The sequence below is a fragment of the Apodemus sylvaticus genome, chromosome 3, assembly GCF_947179515.1.
Source record: "Apodemus sylvaticus chromosome 3, mApoSyl1.1, whole genome shotgun sequence".
NCBI classification, from domain to species: Eukaryota; Metazoa; Chordata; class Mammalia; order Rodentia; family Muridae; genus Apodemus; species Apodemus sylvaticus.
In genome coordinates, this window is record NC_067474.1 from 160,733,965 (window position 1) to 160,750,419 (window position 16,455).

General features: G+C 37.6%; 4 protein-coding genes across 33 annotated transcripts in view; 1 reads left to right on the top strand and 3 right to left on the bottom strand.

The window, feature by feature from the left end:
• Positions 1–13,981, bottom strand: part of LOC127681615 (oocyte zinc finger protein XlCOF6-like) — a 988,257-nt gene extending 974,276 nt beyond the window's left edge. The window contains exon 1 of the mRNA XM_052178087.1: positions 13,936–13,981. The gene's annotated coding sequence lies outside the window, so the exon portion shown is untranslated. The remainder of the gene's footprint in view (positions 1–13,935) is intronic.
• The window catches only part of LOC127681600 (oocyte zinc finger protein XlCOF6-like), a 1,434,619-nt gene that overhangs the window by 1,032,814 nt on the left and 385,350 nt on the right, over positions 1–16,455 (top strand). The window lies entirely within an intron of this gene.
• The window catches only part of LOC127681617 (oocyte zinc finger protein XlCOF6-like), a 1,149,846-nt gene that overhangs the window by 881,421 nt on the left and 251,970 nt on the right, over positions 1–16,455 (bottom strand). The gene's annotated exons all lie outside the window — the stretch shown is intronic.
• LOC127681640 (zinc finger protein 320-like) overlaps positions 1,465–16,455 on the bottom strand; it is a 258,929-nt gene continuing 243,938 nt past the window's right edge. Inside the window, exons 2-4 of one of the 3 annotated variants that reach the window (XM_052178120.1) lie at positions 9,864–9,933; positions 4,378–4,504; positions 1,465–2,985 (exon numbers count right to left, since the gene is read on the bottom strand). In XM_052178120.1, the coding sequence (XP_052034080.1) occupies positions 2,084–2,985; positions 4,378–4,504; positions 9,864–9,933 (1,099 nt within the window). In that variant the 3' untranslated portion in view covers positions 1,465–2,083. Of the gene's footprint in view, positions 2,986–4,377; positions 4,505–9,863; positions 9,937–16,455 lie in introns of all 3 variants that reach the window. The other 2 variants (XM_052178119.1, XM_052178118.1) reach the window with 2 other exon arrangements.

The following is a 16,455-nucleotide window of genomic DNA, read 5'->3' on the forward strand; positions in this document are numbered from 1 at the left end:
GGAAACACAGAGCAGGATTCTACTGTGGATTTAAAGACTGATGGTGTCCGGATGCTCTAACTCTCTAACTATACTGAATGCTGATGATAACTTCTAAAAATTTCCTAAAGCATTTTGTTTATTCTGAGGGTTAAAAAGCTGCTGGCTCAGGCAATTACCACTGGTAGCCTAACAGCAAGGGTCTAAGCAGTGTAGCCTCTGTTTTTTCTACCCAGGAATTGCAGGGTTCAAATTGATAGCCTGCTAGTTGAAGTTGAAAAAAAAAAGGTGGTACTTTGAAAAGTGATTTTAGTGTTCATTTCTAAGTTGTAAAAAGTTTTCTATGAAAGTTCGCTAAGAAAAAGGGAAAATGTAGAAGGATCTTGAACTGGACATTGGAAATTTGTGTTCCTCACTTTTCCCTCAGCACTTACACAACTTTCATAATACGTGATCACATGGCATGTAATCTTAAGACACAACAAGAAATGGTACCAAAATGATCTGTAGTATGAGCCAATAGGTAGCATTGTTCTGAGTTTTAAAGGAATTTGGCTCAATCAAATGCTATTAAAGAGTTTAGAGACATACAGTTACATAGCACAATATGTAATACCATCCCCCCAAAACTGAGGGCGCCCCAGCACCCCGTGCGTCGGAAGGCAACATCCATATCACTCACAAGATACGGTCTTGATGCAATAGCAAGAGGATTTTATTCCAAAGGCTCTGCGCTCCACAGTTGTACACCACGCAGGGGTAGAGGACTGTGAACCCTGAGCAACTCAAGTCAGGGTTATTTAAAAGGAAAAAAATCACAAGGCAAGGGGTGGAAGACAATCATGCACGGGACGGGAGGCACAGAATGAACAAGTCAGGCAATAGTTTATGCCTTAAGGAAGGTTAATCATTTTCTGGAGCAAACATCCTTGGGGCATTGTAGAGTTAAACATTGGACCAGTCATCAGATGAGCTAGCTCCTGGGGCAGGGTGAGCTATCTCTTGAGGCAAAAGGTCTCAAGCTGAGGGCAGTGACTCAGTGCTAAGCTAATTGCTGGGGTCTAAAAATAGTGAGTTGGGGGGTAATGGCATTAGCAGTTTACAGAAGGAAGATAAACAGATAATTAGCTCATTTCTAGTTACCTTACAGGGCCAGGATCACTTATTCAAGGCCTTTTTGCCTAGCTCTTAACAAAGGGCAGGCTCTGGAATGTGAAGTGTTTGGGGCTCCTTAGAAGGCTGGTGTTAGAGCTTCTTTGGACCAAGATAGCATTTTAAACTTTTGATTATTTGGGGTCATTAGAGACTTAGGCTGTATTTTCTATCCTTTCAAATATGGATGTCCATCCTGAAAATGACAAAGTCATATTTTTGTTTATATTTGGTAGACTTTTCTCTCATAATCCTAAGAATTCATGAAAGACATATTTATTGTTGAGGTTCCCAAATAATTATACACACAATTCATGCATGTATTGCCTGTGGCATAAGAGACAGAAGTCAAGTGTTTATACCACCACTGCATTTGAAACATTTCTCTCATGTACATATTTTCAGGATAATTCTAAAATGTCCATCCTTGGTAAAGGATTTCTTCATTCACTACAATTTCTAAACTTACACTACTATAAAAATTCTCTGATGTTTTCTAAGACAGCTAATATGGGCAAAGCACTTGTTTCCTTCACTGCATTTGTGATTTCTCTCTTGTATGAACTCTGATAATTCCTAAGAGTGCTACTGTGGATAAAGTAACTGTCACATTCAATACAATTAGAGTTTCTCTTCTTTATTTATTCTCTAACAAGTATGAAGATTGCATTTTTGGGTAAAGCATTTCTCATATTCACTGCATTTGTAAGGTTTAGCTCCTGTATGGATTCTGTGATGAATTCTAAGACTACTTTTGTCAGTAAAGCATTTGTCACATTCACTGCATTTGTAAGGTTTCTCTCCTGTATGAATTCTATGATGAATTCTAAGATTACTTTTGTCACTAAAGCATTTGTCACATTCACTGCATTTGTAAGGTTTCTCTTCTATATGAATTCGCTGATGACATTGCAGACTCCATTTGTGGGTAATGCATTTGTCACATTCACTTTCATTTGTAAGGTTTCTCTCCAATATGAATTCGCTGATGGCTACGAAGACTGCGTATTTGGGTAAAGCATTTGTCACATTCACTGCATTTGTAAGGTTTCTCTCCTGTATGAGTTCTGTGATGAATTCTAAGACTACTTTTGTCAAAAAAGTATTTGTCACATTCACTGCATTTGTAAGGTTTCTCTCCTGTATGAATTTTCTCATGAATCCTAAGACTATTTTTGTCAGTAAAGCATTTGTCACATTCACTACATTTGTAAGGTTTCTCTCCTGTATGAATCCTCTGATGAATCCTAAGATAGGCTTGTCGGATAAAGCATTTATCACATTCACTACATTTGTAAGGTTTCTCTCCCATATGAATTCTCTGATGACTATGAAGACTGCATTTTTGGGTAAAGCATTTGTCACATTCACTGCATTTGTAAGGTTTCTCTCCCGTATGAGTTCTATGATGAATTCTAAGAATGCATCTGTGAGTAAAGCATTTGTCACATTGACTACATTTGTAAAGCTTCTTACCATTATTGTTTGGTTTCAGCATCAGTTTATGTTTAGATACAAAACCCTTATCAAATTCTGGATTGTTGTTTTCTTTCTTCCCTATGTGTATTCCTTGATGTAGATTATTTATAGAGCACTCATTTAAATGCTTGATACAGTCTTTATATTTGGAAACTTCTCTGGCTTTCCCAGTTTTAAATCTTTTCAGGTTTAAGGATTGAAGTGAGGCATCTCTGTGGTTAGTTTTATAAGGTGTACTTTGGGTGGATTCATCAATCATTTTGCTGAGCTCATTACATTTATAAGACTTCTCTTGCATATTCACATGCTCATGGACATTGCGCTCTGTGTATTGATCTAAGACCTTCCGATGTCTTCCACATATGAGATGATTTTCTAAAAGGTAAAAATAAAGATGGCAGGGATTACTGTATTGAGGAAAAAGATATTCAGTAATGCATGTTTGCTGATATTTCAAGTTAATTAGACCTTCTCAAAAATTCATGCTCTCAAAACAGCTTTTTTCTTTTTTCATAATGATTACTTGGATCCTTAGAAAAACCACAATTCTGATCTACATCTACTGAGAGGAAATGATAATACCCTTCTAAATGTTGTTTTAAAAACAGCACTTTGTAGAAACTAGGACAAATCACGTGACTGATCAGTACTGAACTTTCACAAAGTAGATATCTGATCAATGTATGCAGACCACCTAACACTGGGGATAACTAGATGGTGAGAGGCAAGTGGAACATTAAAATACTTTGCCATCAGAAGCTGGTTCTCCCACCACAGAAAGCCCTGGATAAAACAACACACCTGAAAATAAGGAAGCTGACCTAAAATACTATCTCATGAATAAAATAGAGTTTTTTTAAGTACTTAATGCACTTAAAAAAAACTAAGGAAAACATTGATAAATAGTTAGAAGCCCTAAAAGAACAAGCCAATAAATCCATTAAAGAAGTACAAGGAAACACAAACAAACAGGTGAAGTAATTGAACAAAGTAATTCAAGACCTAAACGAGGAAGTAGAAACAATAAAGAAAACAAAAATGGAGGCAACCCTTGAAATGGAACACCTAGGAAAAATTTCATAATTTATAGATGTAAGCATCATCAACAGAATACAAAGGATAGAAGAGAGAATATCAGGTATAGAAACTACCATAGAAGATATTGACAAAATTGTCAAAGAAAATTTAAAATATAAAAATCTTGTAACCCAAAACATCCAGGAAAACCAGGATACAAAGAAATGACACAATCTAAGAATAACAGAATAGAGGAGAGCAAAGATTCTCAGCTCATAGGGCCCAAAAACATCTTCACCAAAATCATAGAAGAAAACATCCCCACCCTAAAGACAGGGAGGACCATAAACATAAAATAACCCTATAAAACAGCAAATAGATTGAAGCAGAATAGAAAATCCTCTCATCACATGTGTACAGAAGAGTTAATGTAATAGTAATTTTATTTGCTGAAATTATTATGTGTATAGAAATATAATTACTTGTTCTCAATATTTATTTATTTTTTCAATTCAGACATTTCCAATTAAAGTTATATAAGAGGTATGGAAAGATATCAAAGAATATATCACTGGATACTCTTCAAAAAGAAATCATAGAACTGAGAGAGAAATCCCATGAAAAATTTGTGATTCTAACCAGAACTTCCCTTAGTCTAGTGGTCTCTTGACATTTCAGAGAGTTTACATAAACATAATGAAAGGAAATTCAAATAAAGATTCAGGAATTCAAAAAGAAGTGTAATCTTACCCAAAAACAATAGATTGTTGTAATTCTCCAACATTACATCTATGTACAATGACCGCTGAGCAAAATTGAGACATTCCCATTCCTCCAGTGAGAAGTTCAAAGACACATCATTGAAGGTTAACAAACCCTGTAATGGAAAACTACTTAATATGCTACTGGACAATATTATTTTCCTACGTTAATAAAATGGCAGAAAGAATAGGAGATACTTACTGATATAGATGAAAAAAGGAAAATATTGAAGGACAAATGTTTTTTAAAAGTTTAATAGAGATGTGTCTGAACTTATGAATTGCTGCTCTTGCATAGACAGTCTATACAACAGCTCACTATAATGTTCTCATTTATTAAGGCTCTCACATTCATGAATTTTCTGTGGCTTTCTGAGACCTTAGCAGCAAATGAAAGTTTTGCCACAAGCACTACATTCAGAAATTTTGTTTGCTGTTGGGAATGTACACTATCTTTTTAAAGTCCTATATTATAAAATGATTTTCCCACAACCTCATGGCACTACTCCATGGATTTTTTAACCCAGTTCTTTAAAGTCCAATGATTTCTGCTGAACACTACTGACAGGATGAATATACAACACATATGCATAATTTAAGGCAAACGAAACCAACATACATTATACAAAAAAGATGTTAACTCTAATAAAATATACTTTACTTAAATAGTCATAGACTTCCTTGTTTTTATACCTCTGAGAATGAATGATAGAATCATCTTAAAAGGAGCAAGAATTCTCAGAATATACCACATACATTTGATATCTATATTCAGTTAAAGTACCTTTATGAAATATGCATTGATATTAAGCAGAATACCTGTGTCACGTCACAGATGGTCAAGTTATGACGAGGAAAAATATGTTTTCAAATCTATAATATGCACCTTGCTCAAATATGGACACTTATTCAATCCTGTGTGAAGCTGGGTCTCACATGACTGTTTTGTAGCATTATCTATTTAACTTTTTGACACCTAGATAAAAGACTACAAACTTTCTACAGTAAACAGATAGAATATGACATAGAGAACTAATGGATGGACTAAATGTCAGAGTTTTTTCCTTAAATGGAAGAGGACTACAAAGTCAGGTTATACATTAAACATTCCAAGTTACATATAGAATCAAATATTTAGACAAATTATTTTATGAAAGTAGATTCATAACTAAGTATTAAGAAAGAAAAAAAAAAAAACAGGGATGGCAAGACAGTGTTTGTACATGCCTTTAATCCCATCATTTGGGATACAGAGGCAGTAGAGATCAATGCTAGCCTGGTCTACAGAGTTAGTTCTAGGACAGCCAGGGGTTGACAGAGAAACCCCAATAGAGAAACCCTGTATCGAATAAAAGGAAAAAAGGAGAAAAAAAAAAAAGAAATAAAGAAAAGAAAAAACCAAAGCTGGAGAGATGGTTTAGCTGTTAAGAGCACTGACTGCTCTTTCAGACGTCCGGAGTTCAATTCCCAGCAATCAAATAGTGACTCACAACCATCTTTATTGGAGATTCAATTCCCTCTTCTGGTATGTCTAAAGACTGAGGCAGTGTATTCACATACATGAAATAAGTAAATAATCTTTTTGAAAAATTAGAAAAACCTCTATTAGAGAGCATTACATGTTTTAAAGTTAAATAAAAGCTGGCAAAAATACACATAATAAAAACTTTGTACCTTCCATATGGTCTTTCACAACGTAATACTTAGGTATGTATGTGTAAATAAACAGCATAAGACAAGATGCATTTCGATGAAATAGAATCATTTTCTTTGATCAAATCTTGTTTCAAATTGAGGGAAAACCAGGGTAACACTTCAGAAATGTGGAATACCTTATTCCTTATGGAATTGACTTTATTGAACATCTCAATCTTGTAATATAACACAATTTTCTTTCTTTGGAATATGACCTCATTTGTATATCAGAATGGTAGCTTGCATAGATAAGTATGACTTTCAATTCTTGCTTTATCTTATAAAAACTACAATACACAGGTTATATATAATGTCTACTACAAATTGTCATCAGAACTATAAATCTGGGGCATGAAAAAAATGACAGAGGCAAATGTACTTGCTGTGACTTCAGTCTCAAGGGTTTGGAACTGAACCCAGGGATCTAGGGGCATAATGTGTACATAAAAACATGCAAATGAACAATTATATAATTAAAATTTTCAGAATAGTAATAAAAACATCAATAAAACCCTTCCCTTTTCCCTATGTAACACCTCATTTCAGGGAAGAGGAACCATAAGGAGACATGACAACAGAAAGAGAGGAAATTTAAAAAAGGCATGAGATCCTATAACAAAAGACTATATTCATCAAAACTTGAAAATTTAGTTGAAATAGGTTGTCTAGACAGGTACCAAGGTCAAGGAGGATCAATTAGGATCAGACAAACCATCTACACAATCCCAAAATTCCAAAACAAATAGGAACAGTCATTACAATCTCTCAACAACAACAACAACAACAAAAAAGGTCCAGGCTAGATGGGTTTATTGCAGAATTCTATCAGACATTATAGGAAGTCCTAATAGCAATACTTTTCAAATTATTCCACAAAGTAGACTCAGAAGGAACACTACCTAATTCATTCTATGAAGCCACAGTTACACTGATACCTAAACCACTCAACTACCCAACAAAGAAAGAGAACTTCAGACAAATGTCCCTTATGAATATCAATGCAAAAGTACTGAATAACAATACTAGCAAACAAAATCCAGGACCACATCAAAATGACCATTCAGCATGATCAAGAAGGCTTCATCCCAGGGATGCAGGAATGGGTCAATATATAGAAATCCATCAACATAATACACTGTATCAACAAACTCAAAGAAAATACCAAATGATCATCTCATTAGCTGCTTAAAAAGCCTTTGACAAAATACAACATCCCTACTTGTTATAAATCTTGGAAATATCAGAAGTTCAATGCCCATAATGAAACATAATAAAAGCAATATACAGCTAACCAACAGCCAACATCAAATTAAATGGAGAGAAACTTGAAGCACTCCAATTAAAATCAGGGACTAGTCAAGGCTGTCCACTCTCTCGCTGAAAAGATAAAAGAAGAAGTCCTCAGGCCGGGTGGTGGTGGCGCACACCTGTAATCCCAGCACTCTGGGAGGTAGAGGAAGGTGGATTTCTGAGTTCGAGGCCAGCCTGGTCTACAGAGTAAGTTCCAGGACAGCCAGGGCTACACAGAGAAACCCTGTCTCGAAAAAGCCAAATCCAAAAAACCAAAAAAAAAAAAAAAAAAAAAAAAAAAAAAAAAAAAAAAAGAAGTCCTTAGAAGATGTAAAGATCTCCCATTCTCAAGATTGGAAGAATTAATAGAGGAAAAATGGACATCTTACCAAAATCAGTCTATAGATTCAATGCAATATCCATTAAAATTCTGACTCAATTCTTCATAGAGATAGAGCAATTTCCAAATTGATCTGGAATAACAAAAAATTCCAGGATGGCAAAAACTATTCTCAATATAATGAGAATTTTGGTGGGAATCACCATCCCTGACCTCAAGCTCTACTACAAAGCAATAGTAATAAAAACCATATGGTACTGTTAAAGAGACAGGCAGGTAGGACAATGGAATAGAAAGGAAGACCCAGAAATAAACCTATACACCAAAAAACAAAGGGAAATAACCATTTCTAAATTGAGAACTAATTGAGCACCTCACTGGGCAGTATCTCTCTTGACACAAACAGGTTTCAGGTGTAAACCCACCCATGATCACTGTGTCAAATGCAATTCCCCCTTCCCCCCCTTCCCCCAAAAAATACAGTCCATAGAATTGAAAAGGTCACAAAGCTGATGGGCTAAAATGAGGACTCCTCAGTCCCACTTAGGAGAGAGAAGAAAGCAATCAAAGTAGGAAGGGATGGATCTGGGAGGTAAAGAGGATAGGGAGGGTGTGAGGGGAGGGGAAGAAGGGATCCTGATCAGGTATTGGGTGAGGAAAATGGACTGAATCCCTGAGGGCCAGCATAAAGAATGGAAACAGGCAACCTCGGGAGGTAGGAGGTTAGGGGGACCTTCCAGAATTCAGAGACATGGGAGGTGAGAGACTCTCAGGACTCAAAGGGAGGAACCTTAGATGAAATGCATGACAGTAGGGAGAAGGAACTTATAGAGCCCATCTCCAGCAGAAATACAGGGTATCCAGTGAGGGAGGAGGTTGCCATCCCACAGTCAAAACTCTGACCCATATTTGTTCCTGTCGGAAAGAACAGCAGGGATGGAAATGGAGTCTGAGAAAAAGAAGGTCCAGAAACAGGCCCAAAGTGGGATCCAGCTCAAGGGGATGTCTCAAGGTCTGACACTATTACTGAGGCTATGGAGTGCTCACAAAAAGAGACCTAGCATGACTGCCCTCCACAAGACCCAACGAGCAGCTGAAAGAGTCAGATGCAGGTATTTGCACCTAACCAATGGACAGAAGCTGCTGACCACTTTGCTTAAATCAGGGAAATATTGGAAGAAGCAGAGTGGGAGGGCAATCCTGTAGGAGGACCAGCAGTCTCAATTAAGCTGGACCCCTGAGATCTCACAAACACTGGACCAACAAAGCAGCACAAACCAGATGATATGAAGCCCCCAACACATACAGAAGAGGAGGACTGGGGCTGGGTTCAATCAGAGAAGAGGAACCTAATCCTCAAAAGACTAGAGGCACCAGGGAGTCTGGAGGTCTGGTTGGGTGGAGGGTGGGGGTGGGGAGTGTGGGAGAAGGAATGGAATGGGGAGCACTCAGATGGTGGATAGGGAGTATAGAGGAATGAAATCTGGAGTGTAAAAAATAAATAAAAGACAAAAAACTTGTAAAATTAAAAAAAAGAATACTGCAATCTGCATCTGCTCACAAATACAGCACTGTTAATGGTAAAAGAGAGACACTCTTTCTCTCTTTCTGCCATCATCTGTTCCTCTAGTGATCTAATATATTTGCTATTAGGATTGAAGATAGTAAGGCTCTTATAATTTTATCCTTCTACAAATTGTTCTCTTCCATACATTGCACACGACATCAGTGTCCACACATTTCAATACCCACAATCACAAGCTTTTGTCTGGAACCCTAACAACCTTTGAAAAGCAACTTCTGTGACAAATGAGACTTCCTTCCACAGTAATATAAGAGTACACAACTCCACGCAATGTAGAAATTAGCTATCTATAGAGTTTTTGAGAATCATTTACAATAGATTCTCTTTGAAACCTGCAGTCTTCAGTCCATGGAAATTGAATGGCCTAAAAGTAGAAAATCCAGTGAAAATAGCATGGTGTTATATTTGTAAAAGTCTTAAACATTAAATTTTCTTTATGTCAGAAGAAAATGAAGATCTTAGAAAATAAGCCTTTTAGATAACATTACCACATGTAGATAATAAAGCTTTTGAATGGTTTGACTGATAAAGAGATTTCTAAAACAAATGTAGACAGCACACTGACCCGTGGAGTGTTTACCAGAGAAGCACTCATTCCTTTTGTTGTTCTTCTCCAAGTTTCAAATATTGGGACTCTTCTTGAAATTTCACAGGGTTTGAAAAGCACAAAGATGAAATTAATACAACCCATTATAGACAATGCTAACGCACATAAAAATACATTAAAAGTAAAATGATACCAGGAATCATGTCAACGTTTCTACAGACTTGAGATCATGGAGTGACAATGTAGTGTGGAAAGGAATATGAGTATAATCTGAGTCCTCTCTCTAACATCAGCCTGCACTGGACAAAAACAGAGAAAGTAGAATCTTATTCAGTAGAAAATTTCAGAAGCTGAAAGCACTCTAAGTCTAGGTAAAATTGTTTAGAGTCTAGAAGCTTCCAGGACTAGGCCTAAGTAAATAGGCCTCCAGACGACAAGTAGAATTGGAGAATACAAGTTACTTTTATAGCTCAGTAGAAAATCTAAGAGTGCTAAGTATAAAAGCTTTTTAGAATGTAAGAAGAAAAAAAACATACCTCAGAATACTAAGAGAAAGGGACTCAAATCTAAGCCAAACAGTAGAGAAAAGATCAAGAGTAATTATTCCACTCTAATCAGGACTAATTCTGTAAGACCCCAAAAAACCGAGGGTGCCCCCGCACCCCTCGCCCCGAAAGACAACACCCAAATCACTCTCGAGAAACAGTTTCAATGCAATAACATGAGGATTTCTTTATTCCAGAATTCTGGGTTCCACAGCCGTACAGCCGTGCAGGGGTAGAGGACTTTGGGTCACGAGTGCCAAATTCAGACAGCTTTTATAAGTTTATGACAAAGCCCGAGAATCACAAACCAATCATTTCTTAGCATGGAGAGCCCGCAAAATGCGAGCCAATTGATTTGCACCACTTTTAGGCCAATCAGTTTAAATTATCGGAGCCCAAGTTCATTGGACCAATTAGTTTTCTATTTTCTTGAATGCAGCATGTACTCCTGCATAGGGATAATGGCATAAGCAGTTTACAGAAGCAAGATAAGCTTAGCCCATTTCCAGTTACCTAGTGGGGCCAGGATCACCTATTCAAGGCCTTTCTGCTAGGTCTTAACAAGGGGCGGGCTCTGGAATGTGACCTTTTACCTAGTTTCTAACAAAGTGAGCTAGCATTTTAAATTTCTGACTTCTTGGGGTCATTAGAGTTAGCCTGTATTATTTTCTATCCTTTTAATTCAGTACACTGCATCACTGAGAACACAATTCAAGGACTATATAACATTTAGACTGGAAAGAATACATGATTCAGAAAGCAAGTGCAACTTCTGGAGAAGAACCCAGCTCAGGTCATTCATTCTGTCAACAAATATCATGGATGGACTCTCTGGTGGTAGCATTTAAAGTGTCAAAAACTGCTATGCAGACTGGGGCAGGGGACAGAGTTATCCATGGCCAGACCCAGATTTGCATCCTGTGATCTACCATCTCAATCTGCCAGGTAAGGCATGGCCACTAGTATCATAGTGGTGAGACGCTCTGTGGTTAACAGAAGATTTTCTGGTTCTAGATGAGCCCAGCTCCTCAGGGGAGCGGAAAAAACATAGACTAATCTGAGAATGTGGCTAAAATCCAATGAGGAAGGTCACAGGGCCTAGAGGAGGGAAAACACTATTGATATTTGTTTCATGTGTAAATGACCCTTGTCACATCCATCCCCTGATGCTGATTTCAGTCCGGCTAAAAGAAACTTTGCTTTCAATAGGCAGCTGCTAATTCAGAGCCTCAAAACTAATCACATACTGACATCAACTGACTGCTGACTGCACTGCCTACCATAGGAAATCTTCATCACATCTAATAATATTCTCAGTGAAATTTTCCAAGATCACAGATGAATTAGAATCTCCAAAAATCAAATGTCCTCTTTCTACAGACAGGTGAGCCCCACCCCACCCCCTATTCAATCCTTCTAACACACCAGGATCCTTGAGACTCCTTGGCCTTTTCCATTCAGGGCTCTTAGTTTTGATTTATAGTTATGCACATTTGTTGGAGCACATAGAGACCAGAAAACGGAAAATATTGAAAATCTTTACTCGGAGAGATTTTATATTGTCAGACTGAAAAGATAACATCACAGTCACATACAGTTAAAAACACAATGAGCAAGAGAAATAGAAGGCCCAGAATTTTTTTTTTTTTTTTGCTTTTTCATAAGTGCAATTCTTTAATAAAAATTTACATCCGGTAAGATAAACAATCTTTAAATTCTTCAAGCATTAATAAGATTTTAAAAACATGAATGTGAACTGAAAAATATACACTTTTGCACACAAATATTGTAATAAGAATCAACTCAACTCAATTTGAAAACATGTGAATCAAATTACAGTTTTAGAAGTTAGTAATTCACATTTAAGCAAGTTAGCGCCTTGCTGATTTCAGCCTTTGTAAAAGGGGGCTCAGTGCATATTTTAATTTTACATTGTGACTGTGTACCTATTATTAATATTTCACCTTCTTAAACAAGATTATATTCTTGAAAGTTGGTAAATAATGGCTAACCTATGACATGTAAAATTTCCAACGATAACAGTTACATTGTGTAACATAACACTTTCTATAGATTTCTTTCCTATCTTAAAATTTTAAAAGCAATCATTGTAATGATTGTATCAACATCAATTTATCAGAGGAAAATCAAACTTTATTTAAACTGCTTGCAAACAAAATATAGTACTCTACAACCAAAAAATGTCAACATAAGAACCAATCTGTTGTCACTAATATGTACAGAGAATTAGTACATAACAGATTTATATTAGTACAGAATAGAATTAGTACATATAAGATTAGCACACTTAATTTAAGGCCAAGCAGAGCATTTCAGTGTCTCAGAGAAGAACCAAATTGAAAGAGTCAGCTGGGAGAGGAGTTTGAGCTGGAACAGCTAAGTAGAACCAGCAAGTTAAGAGTTGAGAATGAACAAAAAAGGGAGAGCTTATACAGCAGGAAATTTCACAGACTGAAAACACTCTAGATCTAGATAAGATAGATTGTTTAGAGGCTAGAGTCTTTCAGTCCTAGGCCTAGATAAATAGACAGAGGCAGTAAGCCTCCCAGATGATAATTACAATAGGAAAATAAAAGTTACTTTACAGCCCTGTGGAAAATGTAACACTGTTCAGTATAAAAGCATTGTAGAATGTAAGAAGAGAAGAAACAGACCTCAGAATACTAAGGAAAAGAGACTCAACCAAACAATAGAGAAAAGATCAACAGTAATTCTACTCTAATCAGGAATAATTCAACATAGTGCATCAGTGAGAACACAACTGAAGGACTAAATATCATTTAGACTGGACAGAATATGTGATTCAGAAAGCAACTGCATGTTCTGGAGAAAAACAACTCCGATCAGATCATTCACTGTCAACAAATATCCTGGATGGAGTCTATGGTGGTAGCATTCACAGTGGCAAAAACGGCCATGCAAACTGGGGCAGGAGGCAGAGTTATTAAAGGCCATACCCAGTTCTGTATCTGGTGTGCTACAGTCATAATATTCCAGGTAAGGCATGGCCACTAGTAACATGGTGGCAAGATGCTCTGTGGGTAACAAAAGATTTTTTTCTTGTTCTAGATGAGCCCAGCTAGCTCCTCAGGGGGAAAAATACAGATTAAACTGAGAATCTGGCTAAAATCCAATAAGGAAGGTCACAGGCCCTAGGAGGGAAAACACTACTGATACTTGCTTCATGAAAAATTGCCCTTGTCACACCCATTGCCTGATCCTGATTTCAGTCTGGCTAAAAGAAATTTTGTTTTCAATGGGCAGCTGCTAATTCAGAGACTCAAAACTAATCAAATGTTGACATCAACTGACTGGTGACTGCACTGCCAACCATGGGAAATCCTCATCACATCTAATAATATTTTCAGTGAAATTTTCCAAGATCACAGATGAAATAGAATCTCACATAACCAAATCCATGTTCTCTTTCTACTGACAGGTGAGCCACACCGGACCTTTAGTTCAATCCTTCTAACACACCTGGATCCTTGAGACTCCTTACCCTTTCCATTCAGGGCTCTTACCTTTGATTTATAGTTATGCAGTTTTGTTGGAGCATATAGAGACCTGAAATGGGAAAATATTGATCAGAAAGAACCTGGAACGTTTCATGAGACAAAGATGAAAGATGCCAATACTAGGAAAAAGGATATACATGAAGGAAAGAGAAGGTATCATGAAAATGTCTCTTTTTATCTGAGGATTTCAGATTATCCTAGAGATGTGAGTGTCAGTCACAAAGCTAACACAAATCCAGAGTCTTTTTCCCATCCACTCAGAAGAGGAGCAAGGAAGAATGTAAAAGAAAAAAAAAAAAAAACAAATTACAATGCACAGAGTCCAGACTGTTCAACTTCTCTAACAAGAGGTCTTTAAAAAAAACGCCCTTAGTACAGGGTCTATGCATTCCCACACCTGCAAAAAGTCTACATTGCAGAACTCAATAAACCATGAATGTGCATGGGCAGAGTGCTTTTCATGAGCCCAGGACACATTTTTCTTAAGAAACACCCTTAACTTGTTTGTTCCTATAGCCTGCATGCTCAAGTTGATGTTAACAAGCCTAAATCTGCCTAGAAAAACTCATTTTCTGTCACCACGATTAAATCCATTGCTGCCAGCTTTCTTACTCTGATCCTAGCATTTTTACTAACCAAAATAATATACATTCCTCTACCTCTGAAACCTGTCAAAGCTACTTAAGATTCCCATTCCTATCCTCTCTTAACTATTGCTCTCCTATCTTGTGCTCAATCTTATCAGAAGTTTGTTATTAAATGTAAGACAGACAGAATTCCCAAAGGCCTGAAGGCTTCTCCCAGGAGGTCTCAGAAGAAAGATATGGACTCTGCTACAGGATGCTGCCTGAAAGAGTGCAGCTGACAAGACCGGATACCTTGAGTCAAATGACTTAGCTAAACAAAGGTAAGCCATTTCTCATGTCACGGGTATCCATTCCACAGAGAAAAATCCAGCATCTTCTGTGCTTGAAAGCCAGACTGACAGCCAAAGCTACCATGGAGATCAGAGACCACAAAGAACTGCTGGCTACTGGAATCTGTCATTCTTTAATAATATAACTGCTAAGTTATTGTTTATTCCTCACACTTTTGACTACATTGACAGCTAGACAGTTATTTCCTTACCTAAACTCTATTTCCATTTAATGCTTCCTATTTCCTGTTCTTGCTCTGTCACTGTCCTAACATCTGCATTCCTATAGATTTGCCTAACTCTAATAATAAATATTTCACTATATGATCCAACTTTCAATTCTGTTCCTTCTGCTCCACAAAAGGTTCATCTTAAAGACTGTTCATGTAGTTAACTCATGTTGTTATCTCTTTAATAAACTTGTTAGCTACAGGAAACCTAACCAGACCCACTGCTCTTGGACCCAGTAGGCTCCATCCAGATAAGTACATCTGCCCAAGTTCCCACTTTACTACCTTTCCAAAGGGTGGGATTCCTCTGGGTTTCAATTGTACATCTTAGAAAAATTTTCCTTTCTCCCAAATGTACCTAATCTTATTCCCTACCTTTACTAGTTCCAACATCTTGTTAAGTCCAGGCCCTTGCCATATCCAGGACAGCTCCAGAGAAGCAACCTGCAGATGCTCCAATCTCCTCTCAGCTTCTCTAGACACAGACAGCTTCTACTGGACCTGTTCTCCTGACCTATCCTCAAATGGCTCCACAAACAGACCCTGGACAGCAAGGAAGCAGTCAGTCCTCCTGAGACTGGACAAACACACCCTATACCCCTTTATCTAGGTTCCCCAGAGACACATCGCCCCAATGTCAGCATGAAGCAGCCAGATCTCAACGACAACCCTATTCCTGCTTTGCCGTCATCTTTTTCTTTTTTCTTTTATAATTAAACAAATATTGGCGTGTGTTGGTATTCTGTCTAAGCTCCACCCCCACACTTACCTAGCAATAGCCAGGTATGCCCCCCCCCATAGACCTGGCCCAGTATAAAAGGCGCTACTTGCCACTCCTCTCTCCCTCTCATCACTCTCCCACCTCTCTGCCCCTTGAGCTTCCCCCCCCCCCATGGTCATGGCTGGCCTCCTCTTCTCTTCTCTTCTCTTCTCTTCTCTTCTCTTCTCTTCTCTTCTCTTCTCTTCTCTCTCTCTCTCTCTCTCTCTCTCTCTCTCTCTCTCTCTCTCTCTCTCTGCCTCCGTAACTCCCATCCTCTACCCTGAATAAACTTTATTCTATACCATGCCTGTGTGCATGTGGTCCCTCAGGGGGAAGAGGTGCTATGGCATGGGCCCTCCTGGCCACTCCCTTCCCTCACACCGCTGTGCCACACTCCCTTAACCCCCAATTCTGTCTTACCATGTTAACTCAAGTGTAGTGAAGGTGATCACCAATTGTTAATGGAGTTTGGGTTTTCAATATTTGAAGTAGATATTAAAGTTTAATGTATGTGAGGCAACTCTATGTACAGAACTTTATTAGGCCATTGTTATTTATATTCCTTCTGTGGGTCCTGGTCATCTTCTTTAGCATTTACACTTGGTGATCTGTATTTTTTT